We start from the raw sequence: 24,801 nt of genomic DNA, 5'->3' as shown, positions 1-24,801 counted from the left end.
GAGTGCAGTACTTCCCCCAGTAACCCCCTTAGCTCCAGATTACTCCCCTCTACCTGTTCTCTGTCTGACAGCTGTTCCCAGATCAGTCTTAGGTGGAGCTAGTGGTTAAGGAAGGGAGCGTGTCTTTACTTGTTATAGGGAAGATTGCATATAATCTCTGTGCTGTAATAACAAGGGTTGAATGCTCCTTTGGGGAGCGTGGCAACAAGGTCACTATGGAGCTGTGCTTGGGCGCTCTGATCTCACCAAAGAGTTGAGGGATCGTTATATCAAAGCAGGCTGACAGGGCTGTTAATAGTGCAAGCACATACACACACACACACACACACACATAGAACACACACATGCATGCAAGCGATGCAAGCATATACATACGGACACATGAACGCCACCTTAGGCCCTTTGTTGGTGTATCATAAAAATAAACGGTTTAACAATTGCTTCAAGTTTCATGAGTGATGCTATTACACACACTACATATATTCTCTTGTTGGTCCTGTAGTGGGAATGGATATGGGTATAAAAACGTACTGCTGTTTCTCATTCTCATATTACGCTCTCTGGTCAAATGAGAAATATATGTCCTTTTGGTAATTTCCTCAAAGAAGTTATATTTTCCAGAAAGAACAGAACGAGTCCTGCCTCAGTGCTGCCCAGCAGCCTCAATTTACATTATCAGGCCAAAATTCTGTCTGTCCTAAATGTTAATGTGTTGCTGTCCCTTTTTTGTTTGTCTGTGATAGGACACCAGACAAAATACCAAGAGTGGTGGGGGAGGACAGAAATGGGAGTGGTGCTCTGACTTTTCATTTGTTTGCTACCCAGTAATGATTATTTTAGCCTCTAAGCCCCAGATTTGGCCTTGTTTTGCTGTGGGAAGCAGCATCAACGGGGACAGAGCAGCCTTGCCCTGGCTGAGAAGCTTGTCTGTAGCTAAGCTGGTTGGCAGAGAGAGTCAGGTACACAGCGAGGAAGACATTGTGAGGGTAGTCGCAGGAGGTCAGCCGGGGCGGGAGAGAAGAGAGAAGGGAGGAATTTTCAGTTTGGGCAGGACCGGATCAAGTTTGGCTCCTGCCTTACCTGGGTTTGTTTGCCTGGTGGCTGATTGAGAGCATTTCCGTATGACAGACCTCCTCCATTTGCCTTGTTCTGGTGCTTCTGGTGCCAAGCTCGTTGCCAGCTTGCATGAGCAACTGCAGAAAGCTGACTTTTGGTTTAATTTGGAGGACTAGCTATAATCCAGACTAAGTCCCTTAAAGCTGAAGCCCCCTCCCTCCTCCCACAACTGTTGGATTATGGGAACGTCTTTAAAAGGATAAGGACCTGCTTATCAGCGCTTCCCTCAACACTTCTTAGGGACTTCAAATGTGGGGGAGGATGGTTCACAGTCACCCAATGTGGCCGGTTATTTGCGTATTTGAGTCATACAGATTAGACTTCTGACAACTGAGATCAATGATAATCACAATTTACGGTTTTTAAACCCCCACAGTCACAAAGGCATATGGATCTTAGCATATGCTTCCACTTCCACCCTAGTGAATTTCATCAGTAAGTAGAATCTGACTGAATAAAGCAGCGAAATCAGATGTCCAGCTGCGCTTCATGAGCTCAGTGCTTCTCGCTTTTACAGTCACCTTCACACACACATTAAGTAACCGCGTTTGACACAGCGGCCCTGCTCTTTATTGTGGGAAGATATGGATTTAAGACCAAATAGGAATTAATTTAAACATGCAAGTGTCAGAGATAAAATGATCAACAGTAAAAAAAAATATCTTTTTATTTATCTTTTTATTCCCTAGGTTACTGTGTATACAAAATAAACACACAGTTTGCTTTGTAAACAACCCTCTTTTCTTTTCAGGAAATGGGCCGTATGAAAAATAGGATAATTATTTTTTCTTTTTTTTTGGCGCATGCTGAAATTACTGCTTTGCCCTTGCTGAGCCTTTGCGTTACACATTTCTCCATCTCTAAATTACTAGTGCAAGTGGTGCTGATATCTGCTCAGCTAATAATCACTGAACTACATAAGTATTAAGCAGCTAATGCACAGTTCTGGTGATATCAGCGAACAAAGAGCACCTTTCCAGCACAGACAGCAGACATAGGAGTGGTTTATCCTACCAATTTACGGCTGTTTGTATCTCTCAGTGCTAATGAAGTGTTGTTGGCGGGGGGGGGGGGGGGGGGCTGTCAGAGTTTCAACAGGGAATAGGGACCAATCTAGCACACGTAAGCGCATGTGTTGTTTGAGATGCTATATTTGAGTGTGAGGCTGTTGCTTATCTCATTGGGTGTAATGGAGGTGAGGTAAGGGAGAGGAGAGGATTCCTCATGGGTGCAGGCTGAGAAACTCGGGCTCCGGCGTCAGCAGCAGCCTGGGAGTTGCGGAGCGAGCTGAGCCGCGTGGGGGGAGTGTAGAAATAGAAGTTCCTGAGAGTACTTGTTTACCTCTGTGTCAACGTTTTTGACTCCGCTCATTAACCATTAACCTATGCGCCTGGGTGGAGCAACACATCTCCCTTTCTCTCTCTCTCTCTCTCTCTCTCTCTCTCTTTCTCTCTCTCTCTCTCTCTCTCTCTCTCTCTCTCTCTCTCTCTCTCTCTCTCTCTCTCTCTCTCTCTCTCTCAATTAATAATGATAACAAAGGGTAAGCATAAACAACGTTAGGCTTAAGCTAATGAACACATACAACAACAGGGTGATGGGGCAGCCATTACACCTCAGAGGTAGAGAATCAATTTCAGCTGATGCCAGTTCACAGGTAGACCCTGTAGCACTTTCCTCAAATCTAATCATGAATCCATTTTAACTACGTTAGCTGGGAGTCTACTTGCCATTATAATGGGCTTTCAGTTTCTATTGTTTGGAGAGCGTTGGTTAAAAATGAACCAACTGGAGAGGTAAAGCAGCAGCCATATGCTTTGGCATCTTCCATATCGGAACAAATGGAAAAGACTGGAGTGGAGTCACCTCCATCCCTCCTGGCTCTCCCCTCCCCTATTCTCTCCCCTTCTCTTCCCATTACCCATGCAACTAGCATCCTCTCTAAATTGTTTTGCATGACCTTTGCTACAGTAGCGCTAATTATTACCATCACACAGGCCCTGTAAGGCACACAGCTAATTATACTGGATTTATCTGAAGGGACAGTGGTGCCATTCTTCATGGGCATGTCTTTGCTACCGTCAGCGCGGGTGATCTAAACTCGGAATAAGGTTAATTTGGGTAATACAGTAATAGTAATTATAGTCACAATAATTACAAGCATAGTTGTAATAACATTGAAGACCAGGCTATTAGTAATAGGAATCCAAATTAGCCCGCTGCACATATGCAATACCTTATGTAAATGAGAGGAACGACACTGCCAAAAAAGGGTGAGAGTGAGAAGTGCTGTGCAGTATGCATAATGATGTTATTACAGAGCCAGATTGTTGCTGTTTCTTTCCCATTTCTGTGAATCGATGTTTGACAGTGGTAGTTGAAAGACATATTTTCAAAGGCATTGTGGGATTACCCATTAATGTAGGTACCGGGACCTCTAGTCATTGCATCTCATAAAGAGTGGTTACTAGAGGAAGCAATATTTTTCAAAGCTCCAACATGAATGAAGAGGGGCAGTTGGAGCCTCTTTTGGCTGGCGGGCAACTCATGTAATGAGCCTAAGAGGGCTCCAATTATTCCACTTGCGATCAAAAAGGAGAAGGAGATTACTTCTCTTGCCTCTTTTTTCTTTGACATTTTACACAGTAACATCTTTTGATAGGGGCTGGGAGAGAGAGGAAAAAAACGATTGCTAGTGAGCGCTTGATAGTCTTGAACAGACGCCAGCGGTAGTCTTTTCTGTCTCGCAGGGACAAAGCTATGCATTTGCAGCTCACACATTTTTTTCTGTTGTTGTTTGGATGTGTTTGTAATAAAACTACTTTTCCCAGTGCATGGTACATTAGCTCTCTCTCAGACTCTGTCACCTGCACAAGACAAAAAGGAAGCTTTCATATGACCGCAGGCTTTGGCTACAGCAGACTTGATGGCTGAACGCTGCCATATTTTTCCAGAGAGCTATTGTAAATTGTGGCGAGGTATGAGATGTGCTCACTCACTCAAATAGCCCACGTATCCACTGTCAGCTTGTGCGCTCTCATTTCTCAGACCTGCAGTTGTTTTTTTCCTCTGCTTAACAGTGTAAGTCATGTTCCATAGTATACAGTGGGGAGTTGAATTATTCGATTGTGTACAGATTTTTTCCTCTCCTTTTCATTTATTAAATTCCCAGATTACAAGTAAAAGCACATTAGATGCCTGGGGGTAACTAAAAGGATTTCTCCGCTATAGGATATCAAACTATATCAGCCTAGGAGAAATAAGTGATGAAAAAACAAAAGACAAATAATATTATGTACCACTGCGCTGAGACAAAGAGAACTCCTCCAATCTGCATCAAACCAGATAAACATCCACCCCTAAGATATGTTCTTGGTAGATAACAGCTCAGTGTGTGTGCTTTCTACACACACAGACACACACACACCTACACACAGACACACACACACACACAGACACACAGACACAGAGCAGAGCTCTGATAAGCACCAACAATTACTACAAGTTGTTTACGGTGGCAGAACAAAAGGATTCAAGGTCTTCATTTCAAGGAAGTCATATTGTGGAAAGGTGTATGCGGGGTCTCAGATGCATTTCAATTGGAAGGATTTGACTTCATAATGTAGACATAATTAGGGGGAAACAAGATATGGGTTTGTTTACGCGTGTGTGTGTGTGTGTGCGTGTGCTCGAGGTCTGGGTTATAGTGTGCCTGCGGATGCAGCGCTGGGATAGGAGGCAGAGACCCACCGTCTGTTGCTGTTTTCCATGACCCTGGATATCCTCCCACACTCTCTCTCACAGTGAAAAAAACGATGTTTGCCCCCTAAAGACGGCCCTAATACAAATTAAATTAAATGAAGTCAGTGTGGCTAATCCCTGTGTGTTTCAGCTGCTGGAAGCCCCCCACGAACGAGTGGGTCAAGCCCGCTGCATCTGCCCCCTCTCCACTGGCCCTGCTCTCAAGCTGCTAGGCTCCCACTCCCTGACGGAAACGACAGCAGGCCCCGCTCAGCCTTTCCACCCCACTGAGACTGTGTGTGTGTGTGTGTGTGTGTGTGTGTGAGTGTGTGTGTGTTTTACTGTAAATTTGTGGTGTGTTATTCCCTGTGTGTCTTACCGTGAATGCACAATGTGCATTGTCCTGTGTTTGTTTCATGTGTGTATGCGTGTGTGCATTTGTTCAGGATTTTTTGTTTGTTTCTGGCATACACAACTCCCCCATACTTGTTGTTTATGCTGATGTTAGTTTTGATTGTTTAATTTACAGTGAAATCTAAAATATAGAGGAATTTGATTGTTCACATAGGAGGAGGTCAGGAGTTCAACCGTATAGAGTTGGATGTTGTTTTGTCCTGCCTGTGCCCTGATGCAGCCTGTCACAGTCCTGTTAACAAGCTGGATTTACAGATGTGGTGGTGATGTGCAAGCAGCTAATACTCTGCTGTCAATCCCCCTGCTGACAGCTGCCTAGATAGACCATCCCAAATATTAGCACCAGATGTGCCTCACATTGAACCACCAGCAAACAGGATCAAAAAGCTAACTAGGCTTCCATTACTAGATCACTGATTGGAGTAGCCTTGTTGTGACGCGGGCTGAAGATCTAGTGTGCCCATCTGTTTATTAAAAAGCTCCTTTCTATGATGCATTGGCATGAAGCCCTATCATATCCAGCCCTGATTTGAGCACCAGCTCTCATTTGCGAGACAAAGTGCATCAACAGAGTTTCAGCAGCTGGTGTATGTAGATATTGTGTTTAGGGGGTTGTGGGTTAGGAGGGCGGGTGGATGTGTTCGTGTGTGTGTATGTGTGTGTCTGTGTGCCGACAATACATGCATTTGTGTGTGTGTGTTTTGGGTCTGAGCACCTGCACACATGCCCTTTGCAAAGCTCCATCACCCCTCCATCCGGCCAACACACAGTGTAAACATGGTTTGTTTGAGCAAGTGGCCTGGGGTAGTTGGATTAATGAGCGCTGATGAAGTTCCACTTGTATCCTGGGCGCTGCCTCCCTATTTGCTGGAGTGGCTGTGATGTGGTAGTGTGTCTGGAGGCGGTGACTCATTCCCTTTACCCAGTGTCAGATTAAGGCATGTCAATAAACAGACCCACTCAATCCATCTCCGAGTGAGTGCATCCGCTTACAGAGCCTCCCAGTCTGTAATGAGCTGCCGCAAATCTCCATCCAACAAAAATGTCTGGAAAGATGCCTTGTCACAGCGAGCGAGAAAGAGAGAGAGAGGGGGAGGGAGAGAGAGAGAGACGGGGGAGGACTATAGCAAAACTGATGTGACTGGCTGCCACCTACAAGCTGCTAAGAGAAAATATACCTCAGAGGGAAGCCATGCTCCACCATGCTGCAGCGTTGATCAAGCGTTGAACAAGCTGATCAGTTCTTTTCGCAGATTCACAGTCCTCATCCGCACAGATTTCTAATATTACGTGCATTCATTTAGTCAAAAATTAATTAAAAAAATACAGCGTTATTACAAAATACTGTGTATAATCAGTCACTGCACTCAGGTACACATTTTAGGGGAATATGGCTGCCTAATATGGAGTGTTTCTGAATGTTTATTTTTAAGGCCCAGCCCAGGGAGGTTGGCTAAACCTTTGGGAATTCCTTGTACACTAAATTAGTGCGTCCCCCTTCCCCTTCAACACTGGTTAAGAGATATAGGCCACAACAGAGAAGAGACTTCACAAAAAAATGCTTGCTGGTAATTCTTTTAGGAAACTTAAATGGCTGCTAATAACTTCTGTTTGTAATGCTCATTCCCAGAAGGACTGGAATCCCTCTAAATCTACCTGGATTAGATGTTACCCTCAACGTTTGACTGAGAGTTCCGGACGGATGTTCAAAGAATCACCACCTACCTTTCTCATGTGGCGCCATACACACATTAACGGATTTTGGGATGAGAGGAGTGTGAAAACTTTTCGGTCTGACATCCAAATTAAGGAAAATCCCTCAGGACTCGCCTAAGGGGGAAGTTCTTGCTATTTGAGTTTGATTAGGCTCCACGGGCTTTAAGAAAAGTAAGCCGATTTCTTTTTTGGAAACAGCATAGATAGTCAAGTCTTTTTTTTCCCTCCCCCTTTTTACTATGTAAAACCATGAATCTTAATCTCATAGAAATACTCAGGTTTTCATGCTCAACAGACAGGCAGATAGAATAAGTCTGAAAGCACACACGCACAGACCTGTGCGCACACACGCAGGTTCAGCTTCAGACACAGGTGTTAAATGTAACCCATCCAGCCTTATGTGAATGGCGTGAAGAAGCAGACACCTTTGCACCGATACACTGATAACCTACTACTCTGGGTGGATACTGTGCCTTCATCTGAATTACATGAAATCACCAGCCTGAGCTCCCGAAACTATTTGAAACAAGCACGATGTCTTAAAATGCAAATACATACGGTGTGCAAAGTGAGAGAAATACCTTTCCCCATTATAAAAGGATTACATGTAGGAGGCATGGCTTGAATCAGCTGTAGTTTGACATTGAAGTAGTGCGGTGGAAAGTAAGGGTGTGGAGGTTGTGGTGGTAGATGGCCGTATGCGCTTTCCTTCAACTCTGACGACCCGCGTTCAGTTCCCAACTGATGCCAAGAAGTTCTCTACTTTTTTTTTTACATTTTACTGAAAGTCTTTCTTATTTAACATGACCAAAACCTTATCCAAATTGTTTTAGTTGCCTATAACCCTAAACCAAGTTTTAGTTGCCTAAACCTAAGCCTAATCTTAACCAAAGTTGTTTTACTTGCCTAAACTTAACTTAAGCAAACCTTTTCATGGGATGAACAGGTGAAAATGGCCTGTGCAATTTGTGGGGGAATGTAATATTCACATAATTTGCGCCCTTAACACGTAATCTGTGTTTGTTTTGTGTTTGTGCTTGCTTCACAAAATTTTATGAGACGGTTTTGGAAAGCACAAAGGCCAAACAAAAACATTAACCCAGGTAGCCACTCAGCTGCCCTGTCGACTAGCATGTCGAAACATGGGCTCGTCAGGCTTGAACAATGACTCCCTGGTAAGACAACAGTCCGGACTTAAGCCTCGCTAGCGTCAGCCGACTATGCTGGAATGCAGACGTCTGCAAGGGGAGCCTATTATTTAAAATCTTTTCATCATGCTGAAAGGGAGGGAAATAGCTTTGACGTTGAGAAGCTCATGAATAATTAATGCTGTTGCTATCAATGTATGTATAATTAATCACATCTCTACTGACTGGACTTGTATGGAGCCTATGGGCCTGAGTGGCATGGAGACTGGTCCAGGCTATTGTCTCTGTTTCAGAATAAAAGACGGGTCATGATCTGTAGTTTCCTAGAGTGTTTGGGCCTGATACACAGGTGGAGCAAGGCAGTAGTCCTACTATCTAGGCCTTTTTCCTCACTTCACGAGAGCATGGGGTGATTGTTTTTGGTCAGAATGGGTAAATATTTGTCCATGTCACACGGGAAGGCAGAATAAATGAGTGGGAAACACAACCAGGAAGTAGTATTGTGTTTACGTATCTGTTTCATTGTGTTTCTGACAACCAGTTATAGAGTTCACTCAAACAATACCAACGACACTTAAATGTGGTCAAGGTCACAAGTGACCCCATGATGACATTTAGTTCACCCTGTTGATGTTTTTGTCCTGCATAAAATGCAGCAGCACCTGCAGCCAAACAGAGTACAGACATATACAAACTATTGCAAAGCAGGGAGTTTTAAAAGGCTCTTTCAACAATCTCTCTCCAAAATCACTCACCTTCATAACATGATTGATTCCCAAATGGGCAACTGGGTTTGGGGTGAATTGATGGGTGATGAAGTAAAATGATGCAGAGAAAGTGGCAGGTTATTTGTCACATGTGTACCCCTTTGTCACGATTGATTGTGTATAATTTGAGTTTGCAGGGGAGCCAGTTGATATTAAATGGTAACAACTCTCTGTATTCATCATGGCAGGCCCCCTTTAGCAGGCAGAAATAGAAAATGTAATCTCATCCACAACCATGGCTGCGCCTCAGGCACTCTTTCACCCTTTTTACCGCTGATCCTCCCCGAGGGGCCCAGCCTTCTCTAAAGGAAGAGGGAAATCTATAATCTAGCAGATGGCAGAGGATCTATGGGAAATTCTATAATCGGGAAGAAGGTGGTGATGATGGTAGTCGCGGTAGAGGGCGGGGGGGGGGGGGGCAGCGAAGGGTGGGGGGTTAGTGGTAGCGGGGCGATCTGGCAGCTTTACAGGGACTGAGGAGCGTTTCCTCCCTCTCGCATGGTAAACACAAAATAAGCCCACTCCTAGCAGGTGCATTGGTGGTCTGTGTCGTTGTCATGGGTGCCACACAGAGTGAATCTGAGCTGCTTAGAGGTGCTGCTGGGTGCAGACCTAGAGCCGAGGTGGTGGGGGCGCCAGCACAGCCATGCAAATCAGGGATTGTTGGAGCAGCGCTTTTTTGGAGAAGCGGAAAGAGAGAGATTGTGTGGACATGTGTGCGCAAGAATGAGAGTGTGTGAGAGGCTCGAAGTGAAGCATTTCTTTTCACAGTCGCAATGTATGAGCAGCAGATCAGGGATAAGGAAGTTATTTGCCGTACTGTCTCACTGGGCACACAGGCACACGAACATGTACACAAATCCATGCATAGACACACCCGCACACACACGCAAGACACACACACACACAGACACACACACACAGCATCTCCTCTGCAGCTTCACTGCAGCATTACACAGGGAGGAATATATGCATCTGTAAACAGGCAGCTTCAGACACTGACCTTTCCTCAGCCAATAGAGGATTTGCTCCTATTTCCTCTCCTCTCTTCTCTTCCTTTTCCCTCCATCACTACTCTTTCAGCCTTGCCACACCAAATCTAGCCAGACAATAAAGCTTCTTTTATTTTCAAATTACACTTGGCTTGCCCTGTACACCCCCTGGTTCTCTCTCCGTCCGTCCTTTTCCTGAGGAATAGGATATCAATAACAAGGCACATTATGTGCAACATTTCCTTCCCGGACCTAAGGGAGTGCATGAGTAAGCCTGTTCCACAATGAATGAAGACTGAGACATAAACTCAAACTGTTCAAACACAAAATCAGCCAGCAAAATGCCATCTGACAGTTTTAGTTGATTCTGTCTAGTCTGTTGTACGTGTATATGTTTTCACTGTGTATTTTAGTGTGATGGGAGGACTATAAGGGAGTTTTAAGTCCAAAACAGCTGTGGCTGGATGTTTGTGTTTTTTTCAGCTACATTGATAAGATTAAAGCATTGTATCCATGACAGATGTGAAGCACTCACTTCTCCAATCGATTTTCCATCTTTTAAATGCTCTTTTTTTTAAAGACAATTTTATCTAACACATCCCATAAGCAAGGTTTAATTCTGTAATTGTCTCTTTTCTGTTAAATGAACTAAATAGTAAATGTGAGCATTTAAAAAAATATAGTATTTTATCCAGAGAAAGATGCAGCCTGATAGTGGAGCATGTGTATCAAGATGACAGCCTTCTGGTTTTATGTCAATACTATTAATGGCTCCACTCTCCACTCTTGCTACTCTGGACAGAGGGGAAGATGCAGAACAAAACACTGGCTACATATTAAATTGTGGAATGAGCCAGGCAGATGAGTGATTACAAACAGGAGGCTGCCATTTTAAGCACCCATTATTTAAAAAATAATATGCTATTAGCACATGTTGCTTCAGTCTGTCCATATTTTTTCTGGCTTGCTTTGCTGTTTAAATTGTATAGTTTGCTGTATCAGCCTCAATAATATATATATTAGGGCAGCTGTGTGACATTTTTCTCTCTCTCTTTCTCTCCTATCTCTGTGACATCTGCTGAACTTGTCTGGTGCTTACTGGTGTAACAACCAGTGTCTTCACTCACCCGCCACCCCCACCCCTCCTCTTCTCTCTGGTGCTCCCCATGCCCCCACACAATGAATACACTTGCATCCAGACTACGGAACCAATTGTCACGCTGGGAGGAAGGCAAATCAAATCTCACGGCAGCAACTAGGCGAGGAGATTGCTTTTCCTCTCAGTGGCAGAGAACTGAGTCCATCGTCCCTGTGCCCCAGGTTTACTGGAGAGAAAGAAGCAAGGGTGAAAAGGGGAAAGCTGCTGGGCTGCAGCTGGACCACAAGTCTCCCGCAGGTCAAGTCTCACCCATCACTCCCCATCTTCTCCCCTCCCTTCCCCTCTCTTCCCACTTCCCTCTCCACTAGTCCTGACACTACCTATCAGTCACTCTGTGACGCAAGGGACTACGTTCCTCCCTGCCGTCCTCCAGATGAAACAGAACAATAATTACGGGGATAGAGTGGCTCTGGCCGGCAAACTGGGGCTGCTCAGATCACAACAACACATTGTCCAACCTGATTAAGTAGCTATTTGTGGTGTCCTCGCTGTAGTTAAGCAGTTCTCATCCTCTTGCCTGAAACTTGACCTCCCAGCAAGAAATATTGACATGTCCTCCAATTTGAGGTCAGTCAGAAAAGTGGGGGCGAACATTTCTTTACAGGAAGCCAGAGATAATGCATCTGATTCTCTCTCAGAATAGGCACTCTTGAGTGACTCATAAAGGCCCAAGGTTATGCTCTCTCTTGTTTTTTGTTTGTTTATTTCCACTGACTATTTGATAAAAGAGGAAATATGGTTATCTTTTCCGATTCCACTGATTAATAGAGTTTCTGGGAGCAACTACTCCGACCATTGAAGATGAGCATTGGGAGAACAGGCTATTCAAAAATGTCAAAAACATTGAATGATTGAGTATTATGAAGGGTCTCTTTTGGTTGGCACCTACTATATACTTGTAAGAGGGCTTTATGTAAAGACCTTGAGGGAATGTTGCATTTGGAAAATATAGTTGTTCAGTACTAGAACAGCATGAGAGCCATGGCATACTGTGTTCCTCTGGAGGCCGTGCTCACACAGCCTACCATCCAAACCAATTACAGGCTGGAGCCAGAGTGGGATTCACAAGGAAATTTGTATCCTGTCTCTTAAATTAAGTTTTCCCGTTGTTACTCATGCCATGCATGTTCATTAGTCTCTCACTGGATGCACAGCTAGATGGAGAGGCAGTATAATGAGTATTCACTGGGACCAAGGTTGAGCACAGGTGGTATACTCCACCAAAAGCATAATTATGCAGATACATTAGCAATAATATAGAAATATTATAGAGCTAATTCTAGTCAGAAAATGATATTGTGCTCTTTTTGGTCAAGCATGCCATATATTAATTTCTCAATTAATTAATTAATCTGTATGGTTTTTTTTATTATTAGACCCTTTAATAATAGGCCTACACCCCTGTAAGAGTCTTGCTGGTGCCAATTACTTTGATGTTAATGGAGTCAAGCTGGACAGGAACAAAGGCGTAAGAACCAATGCTAGTGAACAAACATGGTGTGCTCCAAATTAAGGGCTAATAATAAAATGTTAATTAAAATGCCTTTTATGAATTATCTCATTGATAGTAATGAGTTAAAGTTTAATTAGGGGTGAACAGTGAAAAAAGAGAGAGAATGATGCTAACCTTCAGTACAAACACATTGCATCATCATTTAGCCTCATTCAAACCTCAATCAGAGGCCTGCCCTTGCATTGTTGCTAATCATTATATAATTTGCCGGCAAAGATAATTAGGAGCAATGGAGGTGAGACGGCAAACAATACCTTATTTTCTGTTGATTGAAGGTATTTTGATAGGCCAAGTGGACCTAAGGACATTCGAGAATATTGGGCAATAATTACCCCTCTGACATACGTTGTTAAGTTCCTCAAGTTTCACGGAAGAGAAGAGATCCACATCAGCAGCAGAGAGCAGCAGAATGCTGCACAGTGTGTGTATACTGTCTTTGAAGCCGTCAGAATATGGCATGGATACCAAGAGTCTAAACAAACAAGGACGTGCATTTGGTAGCATTAACAAGCTCTTACATTTTTCATAGACCGCAGACAGGTCGTGGGAGCTATTTACCAGAGGTAAACAGCACAGACTGGCTGCTGTGATCTGCCTGCGTCACTTTTTTTTGTTCTTATTCGAGAGAGATCCAAGAAGAGTGGGGCTAATGTTTGACATTTCCACTGTCCTCGCTGCTCTGTTTCCGCGTTGTGGTTTGAATTCCACACAGACTTTGTAAACAGGAGAGAATTCAAAAAAGTTCAACCCCATTAACATCTAAAAGGGAGTGTGCGCACATCGGGTTTTATCCAAATGTGTTTGGTCACCATGTATGACAGCTGCACAGGGCTGCCGCTGCCTCAACAGCAGGGCTGTGTCAAATGTGTAGCTCACTTGATAATCAGCAACTGTGCTCCAGTGCCTGCATTAACCTTTCTTATCATAGGGGTGACTTTTTTCATCATGGCTTTGATACTGGGAATGTAGACTTCCCTCGGAAGTCAGCCATTGACTTGCAGCTTTTATCTGGATACAGTATCAGCACAGAGGAATTTAAAGTGAAGGGTCTGCTATTTTTCTGCAGAAAACACCTGCATCTTATCAAACTTTGTCGAAAGGGTCGTATCCTGGCTTTTCGCAGGACTGGGAAAGTCCTTTGAGAGGCTTTGATACCCTTTGGCCCTCTGACATCTTATCTAGTGTGAGTAGATGCTTGGCAGGCACAGGGGGCTACCTGCTCAATGTACACTGACTCCTCTGTCAGTGTGCTCTTCCTCCTCAAAAACTCTCCTTACTAAATAAACGTTGGGAAAAAAAAATTAATGCAGGATGCCTTTGAACTGTGTTCAGTAATGTGGGTCAGAGATCCATCGTATGCATATTCTGAAAGCCTTTTCATCTGCAATTGCGAAGTTAAGATTCCCCTGGTACACTCTTAATTTCATCTCCTCTTGCACTTATTTATTTAATATTCCTACATTAATGTCTTCTCAAAAATGGTGAAAGTGAAGCGTTCGGAGAAGAAAAAAGGAAACTTTTCCTCTCCCTCTCTCTGCATGATGCTCTGTCCTCCCTAATGACTCCATTTTAAAGACTGTGGGCTGACCGGCAGTGGAGGAGAAGGCTGCTGGAGGGAGGGAGCAAGGGATAGAGAAAGGGGAGGGTGAAGAGGAGAAGAGAGGCTGCGCTCACTGCAGCACTCTCCTCAGCTCTCAACTCCCAGTCAGCTTCTCTGTGTGTGTGTGCTTTGAAAGAGAATAAGATTCAGCCCTTTGAAAGCTGAGGCTGCTCACCGGGGCCTTTGTGTAAAATAACATTTCTATTGAAAGGCAATTACTGGTAACATTATTTTGGTTCCTTCCATTATTAAAAGTACCCCTCTGTGTTGCCCCCCTCTCACCCACCCACCACCACCCCACCCCACCCCATCCCCCGCATCCCCTCTGTTACAGACGGAGAATTATTCCATTGACTCCAGTTATGTGAACAGCAGAGCCCACCTCATTAAAAGGTATGTCTTGATTAAGAACTGTTACCAGCACCTCTTAACCATTGTTATCTGTAATTGTTTTATCTAATGAAGGCACAGCTACAGTTGCAGCAGTTACTTTATGAATTATTGCATTTTTTTTTTCATTCAGTTTAATTGGGGGGAGGGGATCTAATTTAGGAATAAATCGTATTACTCCATAATGCATTTTTCAAGTTCACTTGTTTAGATGAGGCACAAACTCATATGTGTAGTATTGGTATTAGATTACATACATCAGTAGGATCTCAAAGCAGTGATTTTCACAATTACAAATAACCTTATCACTTATAATAATTCTATTCACTAGCAACATCAAAAACTCCTGGTTTAAATGGCATCAAGTCATGGCTTAAAATAACTACTCAATCTTAACTGTTAAGATGATTAAAGCTGGTGATTAAATTATATACAGATGATTAAATGATACACAGGAGATTTGTTTTTGAGTGAAGAAGTGAAGAACAAACATTTTCATTGTGGAGATAAGGACTACTGGGTATTTCAGTCCACCTGAAGTGGGGTATTATATAGGGTTGTGGGAATGCAGGGGTGAGGGGAGGGGGGGGTTGTCATAATAATGCCCTCCGGCCTAGAGGGTTTTGTGACCAGGCTCTCTTCAATACTATAATTCCCCCTTTTTACCTGCAGCTATGGAACATTCCAGGCTTTCTTTTGTTTGAGGCCATCCTGGCCTTTTGAAAACCCATTATGGCAATTTCCCTCCACAAAGATTCCCTGCGTTAATGTAAACAAAGAGCGTTCAAGTGTGGGGCTCTGCAGCACACTACAAAGAAATCCCCTCAGGAGCCAGTGAGCCTATGGTCTGGGACAGGTGCAATTACAGTGATAACATCAGAGAGCCAGCATTACCTCCACTGCAGTCCTCTCTCCCAGGCTGGAGAATGTTAGGCTTGGGCTGGGGAATGCAGCTACCTTGTCCTTCATTTCTTCTACCTTTCTCTTTTTTCTTCACAATTTTGTTTTCTTTCCTTTCCTTTTCTGCCTATTTCTGCGTCTCCACACTCTTCTCTCCTCCTACAGGAACCCATATTTATACAGTCTTCTCTCCTGCAAGAACACATGTTCATATATTCACCCCTATTTAGTGTTGTTTGTAAAGCAGAATTTGTTCCAGTGGGATGGAAATCAAATGAGGGGAAATCACGCTGTTACTGTGCAGCTGTTGATTGTGCCCCCCACCCCACCCTCTTTATTGACTGTGAGCCCCAAACAAGACAGATGCTCAGTTTGTATGCTTCCAGCATTTCCTACATCCATCTTCCTTCCAGGAATTCCTGATTACTGCAGTATTTGTTTGATTGTAGTGAGTGAGTGTCTCCTGTTTGTTCAATGTGATGTCCTTGAAGTCAGCGCATCCATTCAAAATGTCCCTGCCTGAAACAGCCCACAGCTGCCATGCTATCTCTGAGGTTTAAAAATGCCCATTTAATCCAAAAAGGCCCTCAACACTTGCAAACTGCATCTCCTTATTTCATGGTTGCTGAAAAAGTAGAGGCAGAAGTGAGGCATTGTTCTTTGCAGAAATAATGACGTAATCCTGCGAAATAATGACATAGTGAAATTGTGTAAGGTTAAACTAAGATTTATCTCAAAACTAATTACTCATCAGCTACATACTTGGAAATGGGCCACATAAAAGGACAGAATATACAGGAAGCACAAGAACAGGGGGATAGATGGACAGCTCATCACAGACCATCAGACACAAGGGAAGAGAGACAACATGTGAGAAAAGGTGATGTGACAGTTAATCAACATTTCCCTGTGCTCCCTCCTGGCCCCCATGTAGCACATCGACATTCAAGGACCTGGAGGGGAACAGTCTGAAGGACAGCGGCCACGAGGAGAGCGACCAGACCGACAGTGAGCACGACGTCCAGAGAGGTCACTACGTGGACACGGCTGTCAATGACGTGCTCAATATGACTGTCCCCCCCAACGTCTGCCAGCTGCCTGACCAAGGTAAGAAAATGTGTGTGTGTGTGTGTTTGTAGAACTGGAACATCCTTAGGAGTGCGTTATGCCGATTTCAAGATAAGACTGGTGTGCACGTGTGCGTGTGTCCGAGCCTGTTTGTGCTGCCAGAGCATCTTTTAAGGTGCATTATGCCCATCGCAGGCTCAGATGTGCAAGTATGAATAACATCACAGTGTGCCTGTCTTTGATGTCCTGCTAAGGCAGCTAATGTGAGGGATATCTGACAGCAAAGGCTAGCCTTTGATACAGGCTTAGGTAACATTATTGACTGATAGTAGCCATGTCTGCTCTTGAGGGGTGGCCGACTTCAGATGTGCTTGAATGGCAGCACTTAGGCTCACAAAGGTAGAAGGTGGAAATCTACATATCTCTATGTGCCCTCATCCATTATTCAGCGGGATCATTTAGCAGGGAATTAATGTTGATGTTACGCTTCTGACTCGCCGTTTAAAAAGACATCCACTTGGTTGGCAGAAGTCAGTGTAAGGGTCATGTTCGTTCTTAACTACTGCCAGTCAATGTTCCAGAGTAAGACTGAGGAGAGTGGGTCAGTAAGAGAGAGAGAGAGAGAGAGAGAGAAAGAGAGCGAGAGAGAGAGAGTGAGAGAGAGAGAGAGAGAGAGAGAGAGAGTGAGAGAGAGAGAGAGAGAGAGAGAGAGAGACGGATAAAGCTGTCTGGAACAGACTCGTATGTAACTATATGCACCTGAGGGTATTTACTGAGCTCAAAGGAAACACAGCATGCACAGGTGCACAGGCTCAGTAGAGCACAAGAGTCAGTGTGTGTGAAAATTGAAGACATTTTAGGGTGACTCACATTAACAATTTTATTACTGAGGGAAGAGGAAACACTGGACATTTTATCTTAAAAATGCACTATTAAGGACCCGGCTTAATGATATCACACACTGTATCTGGACTTTGCTGATTACACTGTGCTCCATTTTATGAACTTGTGTCAAATTTTGTGCTGTGATTTTCTTTGCCCAAGTTTTTTTTCTCCCCTCAGTTAACGTCTGCAGGATTTCGGTTCCTTTTTTACTAACGCTGCCCTAGTAAGGCTGTCTACTTTCTCACTATTCTACTCTCTCGCTTCTCAACTCGCATAGGGAGGAAATTTTAATGAGCAAGAGGAAAGGGAATCATACTTTATGAAAATGCATAAAAAAGTAATTTATGTGGGTGCAAGTTTTTTAATTATTTATCTATTTTTATCAGTGGATCGTGAAGTGTGAGGGTGTGGTTGAAGAAGCAGTAAGAGACTCGTGTTGTCTGTGGATCTGGTCCCTATGACTCAGAAACCAGACGTTTGGCCTGAAGCATTTTGGCTGTTGTTTAAATGGTGTGATTGGGGAATATTGACTTCAGACAACGTCCACTTTGTGTTCATCTCCACAAGGCATGGATGCAAGTGTGACCATAGGAGAGGATCTGCCTTTGTGGCCGCTGCCTATGTAGCTTTGTGTTGACTGGGTTGGGAAATAAAGATAGACATAGATAGGGTCAGAAAATGGGGGACCGTTGGACTGATCTTGCACTGGGTGTTCCCTCGGCAGCGTCAGACATAATGAACAATGATAAGCGAATTCGCTGACTATTGGTTGCCAGCTGTAATTATTTCACAACCCGCAAAATTCCTATGCCTCTAAAAAATGCATGCTGACAGGTCCTCTAGTGCTGGGATCTCATTATTGGAGACAATTAGAAATGATGTACATGAAGAATATTACAAGTGGGAAGAGCTCTCGGAGGCAGTTCTTTTTTCATTAACGCCACCGATGATTGTATCTGTTTCAGCAAAATGGATGCATGCGTCCTGAATGTGTAATGCAACACACACTGCTGGTAAACAGAACAAGAGGCTATTTCACAGTGCTGTCCATTCTTTTGACCAGAACGAATAGATAATGACAAAGTATCTGTTTGGAATTGCAATTGGGTGGTTGTTATTGGCGTTTTTTCATTACAGTCTTCTCCAGACCTAGTTATGTCCAAGCAATAGGCCATTTTCCCTCCTCAAAAAAAGGCAGTGAGGACTGAACAAAATGGCTTCATTGGAATCTGTCCTACTCTTTGTCTTGAAAAGCAGTCAGTAGCAGTGGTGAGGCCAGAGAGTAATGAGAGCTGTTCATAATTATTAAATGAATTGACCAAAGATCCTTACACATGCAGAAATGTAATGACATAGCAAATGAAATTGTCCCTCCATTACTATCTCAACGGTCTAATTACATAGTTAAAGTGCATGATGGGCTGGCTAAGCTGGACAGATTCAGCATGACACACAATTGAATCTGCCTCTTTCGTTGGATGAGGTTTTTACATCATCAGTTTTTTTCTCTTTTTTCCCAAGAGGACATTAGCTTCCTGATTTCCCTGTTACATATTCCACTGTGCTAATTGACTCAAGTACAAAGGCAGGAATGGAACAGTTGAGGTTTGTATAATATGAGAACCACAGTGGTTACAGTCGTGAAGACGTGGTTTTACTTTGAGCTCATCTGTCTTAATTGACATAAATGGACACCATCCGGTAGTTCTACTGAGTGAATGGAGGGAATTGTCAGAAAACAAATAGGCATGTTCACTAAACGCCCCGCTGTTTAGATGTCTGCTGGGAATAACTCTGTTGTGCAGTGTGCCTCTCCTGCCAGCTAAAGCAGAAAACAAGTTGAGAGACTGCAATTGCCAAAGGACAACAACCAACACAAGCCGAGGATAGAGGAGCCTTGTTTTTTGTGTTTTTATTGTTCTGTTTTCTTGTGCTGATAAGTGCCGAGAAAGAGAGGAGGGGGGAGGGAGGAAGGGTTAAACTCCCGGGCTTTTACAGTGCAAATGTTTACCATTCCCAGTGCCATGTAAAGGTGGTGCTTGCCCAGGGGACAAGCCGTTACCTTTATACAAAGACCCTCCATCTTGTCAGCCTTCACGTGGGAATCCATGTATGTGACGAGATCCAGCTGCGAACAAATGCAGCCCCATATCACAATGGGCATGGTTCCTCTGTGTTTCCATTGAGGAGCTGGATATTTGGCTTTTGTCCATCTCCTGCACTGTTATTCTTTCTTCTTCAGTAATGGGTTTCAACAACACTGTTCATTATTCCTGCACCAGCCACTACCAAGGTAACTTTCAGCGAAGTGCTTCTGAAGAGACATTTTACAGACTTAAATCTGGGTGAATGTTGCTTCATTGAAACCCTGCCAAGAATCTAAAGAGGAGTGTGTGCTCTTTCTGAAAACCTGACCTGAAATATCCTCACCCAGTGGATTAGATTAGGGGAGTATCTGAAGAACAAATTACATTAAATCTCTTAAAATCTATAAAGGAAGGGCTATCTTTAACTTGTAATGGCTCCCTCATATCTGCCAATACAGTGGATATGGGTGATATCACTGTAACTATAAACTGGGAAGAAGAGCTATATAAAATGAATTCTCCTTTATCTTTATAGGCATGTCTGTGAAGTTAGGGGGATTTGGCTGAAATGTACGACATGCTAGCTTTGGCTCTGGAGAACCATTAATGTCAAGGGAGAAGCAAGCGAACAGACTCCGAGGGGGTCTGGTGACAAAGAGAGCTAAATCTGCTCCTTTTTTTTCCACTTCCTTTGATTGTCATAGCTCACACTTAATTCCTCCCGGATATGGATGAGCCATGGTTTTTAAGGCTTAAGATTCATGTATTGTTAAATCGCTGAAGCTATCTCTACAGACAGAGAGGGAGAGTATAATCTTGATGTCTTTTTCACAGTGTCCATTTTGCGGGTTTAGAGGTTTGCGGTCTTGGCTTTGGAATTATTTCCGGGTCAGTGTGCTAGTGTTTGTCAAAAAAAGCTCTTCCTCTTGGCTTATTAGACTCAAAGGGACCCAAGACTGCTCAATTAGCCAGAGCAGGGAACAGGCTTCTGTCATTTCTGACATATTCCATGGCCTTCACCCCTGGAGGATATCTCTCATCTATCTGTTAGCTCCCTATGGGTGTGTGCCTGAAGCTGCAGCCCAGGAATGGAAGCCCCTCCGTGGGCCGCAGACTTCTCCATATTCCCTTTCTTCCATTGGTGGATCCGCAGGGTTTCACTGTTCCTAATTGATTTCAAGCCACACACACCCCCCTTCTCTCTCTCTTCCTCTCTACCTCTCTCTCTTTTTCTCTTTTGTCTCCATCTACTGACTGCAAACATCTCCAACCCACATCTCCCAACTTTGTGCCAGTCAAGCAGTTCCCTTCCCCTGTTGAATTAAAGAAAGAGTAAAGGCACCTTACATGTTTCTGCTGCAAACTTGCCCTAAATTCAACACGGGAACATCTCTAGTTTGCAGTTCTCTGATCTACTAATGAAAATGCTGACAGGTGTCAGAATCAGGACAGCAACAGGAACAGGGCTGTGCTGACAACGAGAGGGGGAGAGAGAGTATGTGTGTGAGAGAGAGAGATGGAGAGATGAGCTGCGAGTCTAGTAAGCAGTCTTAGGGAGGGAAAATAAAAAGAGGAAGAGAGGAAACAATCTCTCTGACAGGTAGGAGTGCTTTTTTTCTTTCTCTCGCTGCAAGATAACTCCATGAGTGCGCCAGAGGATTTGACTGATTCTCAAACAACATTTGATTGAATTAAACATCAAAACTCTCCTTGTGTTTCTGGCTGGCAACAACGCGTGTCGCCTTATGATATTTTATGATTAGATTAACATACAAACACTATACTGGGACCATCCATTTTGATTTGGATTTGCCTAATCTAATGTGGAACCCGTGGAGGTAAAATGGCTGACAATGACAAAGAGTGCAATACAAGCATTAAGGAAGATACAGTGCACACACTGTATGCTCAAACACACCAGAGAATTCATGCAAGCAGGTGTAATGAAATCTGTAATGAACAACCAAGTTGAAGATTTTGCCTCTGAGATGTAGAGACTAGAATAAATATAAAGATATAAAATGTAATTTCAAGCTGTGTCCATCTGTGCTCATCTTTTTTTTATCGTACTTTACATGTCTAAATTAGTGCGGGTCAGTGAGGTCTTTGTCTGGCACGGTTTTATTGAAATTACACCCATTATAATAAACCAGAGTTGACCTATTATATTGGCTTTGCCCTTGGTAAAATAGACGACACCCACTCTATCACTTAACGGGAAGATCTGAAGTTTTTTTTTTTTTTCCAAACATATCTCTTTGTGCAAACCAAGTCTGCTTTCAGGCAAACCAGTTTTTATGTCTGTGTTCTACTTTTTGAAAAATGGGTTATGGCCTCTTGGTAGTATTTGTTTGCAATACAAGCACAAGTAAATCAACAGTTTCTTTCAAAATCATGTGCAGGCCCATCCCTTTAGTTCTTTAGTTAATTCCACGGGAGAATACGTTAAAAGTTGTTTGGAAGGACTTTCATGAACTTGACAGAAATGTTTTGGATCTCTGTGGAGTTTTACAAGCTCTTCCTGAACTGCATGCAGGCACAGACACATGCGTTTGCACGTGTACATGCATGAACAGACACATTGACACAGACGCAGACAAAAGCACACGCAAAAGGTCTTCATCTCCAGCCCATGACTCACAACATAACGTTATAATGCTATAATGGCATCCCCTGAACCCTCATTCTGCCAAAGCTCTCCTCAATACACCCAGTGTATTTAATCAGCTCAAGAGGGGACTGCTTATCTCTCTGCACTTGTCATGGATAGCGTATTGAACATATCAGAGAGAGAAATGGGAATGGTTCATTATATTCTAGGGCTCACAATGAGCCTGATGTATCTCATTGCAGACCCTCCACTGACAGCTCATTTTCTAGACAATCCTGGCATTCAGTTCACAACGCGCCAGGGTAAGAGAGAGAGAAAGAGAGAGCGAGGGGAAACAGAGAGAGAGAGAGAAAATAGGGCTCCGGATCTCCATTGCTTATTCATGACGCTGTGGCATGCTAGGTGTGTTAATAATCTCCTCAGAAACCAAGTGAATCACAATTGTTTGTCGAACACCTAGCCAAGCTGGGCCCCAATCGACAGCAGATGGGAAAACAGGGGGATCAGGATGATCCCAGACAGAGGGAGGGAGATTAAGAACAGGTAATGTGCTGAAGTTGATGGGGACCGAGTGTGTTAGAGAGAGGGGAGAGGAGAGAGCACCTGAATTTTAAATCTGTCTGAGTGTGTGTACACAGTATGTGGAGTGTGAGTGTGTGTGCGTGTGTGTGCGTGTGTGTGTGTGTGTGTGTGTGTGTTTAAAGGTTAATGAGCGCAGGAAGGGGGAAAGAGAGAGAGATAAAGAGATGGCACAAGAGAAATACTGTGGGTAGGGGGAAATAGAGTGAAATTCAAGTAGCAGGGCTATTGCACCGTCTCCAGTCTACCAGCTTGTGGCTTCGATTGATTCTGCTCCTTGTCTGGGAACCCAAGGCAGTAGCCATTTTTCCTAGTCGGGCCGGTGTGTTTCAGTCCTTTGAGGTCACAGTGTATGCCCAGCTCCTTCTCCATTCCAATACAGAGCCAGCTGTAATAAGACTATGGGTTGAAGCAGAGGTCTGGTGGCTGGGGAGGCTCCAGCCCCATCTGCACTCGAATCACACACACCAAGTGACAGCCATGAGATCCTGATCCTGGCCCTCTGGTGACGACCCCAGTTCCTCTCCAGAGGCAAAGTCCGTGCCACACCTTTATAATGCCACGACCTGCTATCACCACCTCAGTACATGTGACCTTATGCCGGGCTCAGATTACAGGAGTTTTTCGTTGATTTATCCTCGATTCGCCCCTCCCGACAATCGGAGGAGAAATCTGGACCTGAGTCTTGGTCGGAACCGAAGTTCGGTGCAGAATATCTGGTAATGTGAGCGGTTTAAAGTAAAATCAGTAGACTCCCGCACACTGTCTTCACTTACTAAGAACTTATTAAATGACACAACGTTTCGGTCACGCGACCTTCGTCAGGTATAGGTAATGTGAGCGGTAATGTGAGCGGTAATGTGAGCGGTAATGTGAGCGGTTTACAAATCAAATCTTAACCCTCCCGAACCATTCCAAGATGCATCGGAGCCGCCCCAATACTTTCTAACCTGTTTGATATTTGCGGGTATCTGCACGGCGACGTCACTTCATTATGCCTTTCAACATTGGACAATGCAACTTTAACGTCCCGGCCAGGACAGCTGATGGTATTGCCTAGCAACGGTAAACCTTTTAGCACTTTTAGCACTAGGCTAGTGATAGCGAACAGATATTAAAACTGACGGTTAATCTCACCTCCGGTCCTACGGAACAGACAGCCCGCTTTGCTTATGTCTGTCTCTCCAACCATTTCCTCATTAAAAAATTCGTCTGGCCTTTCGCTTTTCTTTGGCAAACTACTGCAAACTACTGAACACACCAAAGCAGCTGTTCCGCTTCCATGTTTGTAAACATCTGCCTCCTGCCTGGTCACGTGAGTTGTTGCATACAGCAGCTCCGTCGGGCAAGATAATCTTAATAATATCTTGTAGTGTGTGATGCACCGTCATGTTCTAAACTTGTAGTGTGAGCTTGTTTGCGATTTGAAAGAAGAAAATCGGTTAAGTTTCTCCTTATGTGCGTGATGCAACCCGATTTCAAAATCAGTTAGGATTTTAAAACTCCTGTAATCTGAGCCCAGCTTTACTCATTATCACCGGTCCGGTGAGGCACACTGAAATGGTGTGACTATTGATTGGTACCGTGTACAGTAGCCATGATGGACAGTACGATGAGGATGTAGCGTGCACATAGACTAACTCAACTAAGTCTCAGTGTGTGGCTGTAAGTGGGCAGGGTAGTCGCCGAGTGACTGCCAAAGCAAGGCTTGTATTACAGGGATCCCAGGGTATCAGACACCAGGCGTCCTGTGCTCCCTCTAGGCAGGGCAGAGTCTGGCAGCTGGCCCATAGCCCAGATAGCTATAATCAGCTCCATTAGCTGTAGCACCGACTCCCATTTAGGAGCCCTCATAGTGGAACCGTGGCTACACTATAGGGATTAAGGATGCTGTGAAATATAGGAAAGTACAAATAATATGCAGTGTCACATGCTATAACTACACCTGCAAACATACATTGCACACACACAAGCACATTCGCAGCCGCACGCCTCACAAACGTGTGGTGAATGGGGGGAGATTTTCTGGGCATTATGTGTCTTGGCAAGAGGCATTTGTTTTATCTTCTCCCTCTGCGAAAGGAAAGATTAAGAATATACTCTGCTCTGTTTAAGGGG

At 43.9% G+C, this 24,801-nt stretch overlaps 1 protein-coding gene across 1 annotated transcript in view; it reads left to right on the top strand.

Annotated features, from left to right (window-relative positions):
* pcdh19 (protocadherin 19) overlaps positions 1 to 24,801 on the top strand; it is a 54,617-nt gene that overhangs the window by 15,567 nt on the left and 14,249 nt on the right. Inside the window, exons 3-4 of the mRNA XM_071541324.1 lie at positions 14,498 to 14,556; positions 16,388 to 16,560. Of these exons, the coding sequence (XP_071397425.1) occupies positions 14,498 to 14,556; positions 16,388 to 16,560 (232 nt within the window). The remainder of the gene's footprint in view (positions 1 to 14,497; positions 14,557 to 16,387; positions 16,561 to 24,801) is intronic.

This window comes from Centroberyx affinis, unplaced genomic scaffold, assembly GCF_046629955.1.
Source record: "Centroberyx affinis isolate AG114_WGS23_722 - 3 ecotype Tasmania unplaced genomic scaffold, CSIRO-AGI_Caff_v1 ptg003852l_1, whole genome shotgun sequence".
NCBI lineage: Eukaryota > Metazoa > Chordata > Actinopteri > Beryciformes > Berycidae > Centroberyx > Centroberyx affinis.
The sequence above is the reverse complement of the archived record's forward strand: the minus strand, read 5'-3'. Positions and strand labels throughout refer to the sequence as shown.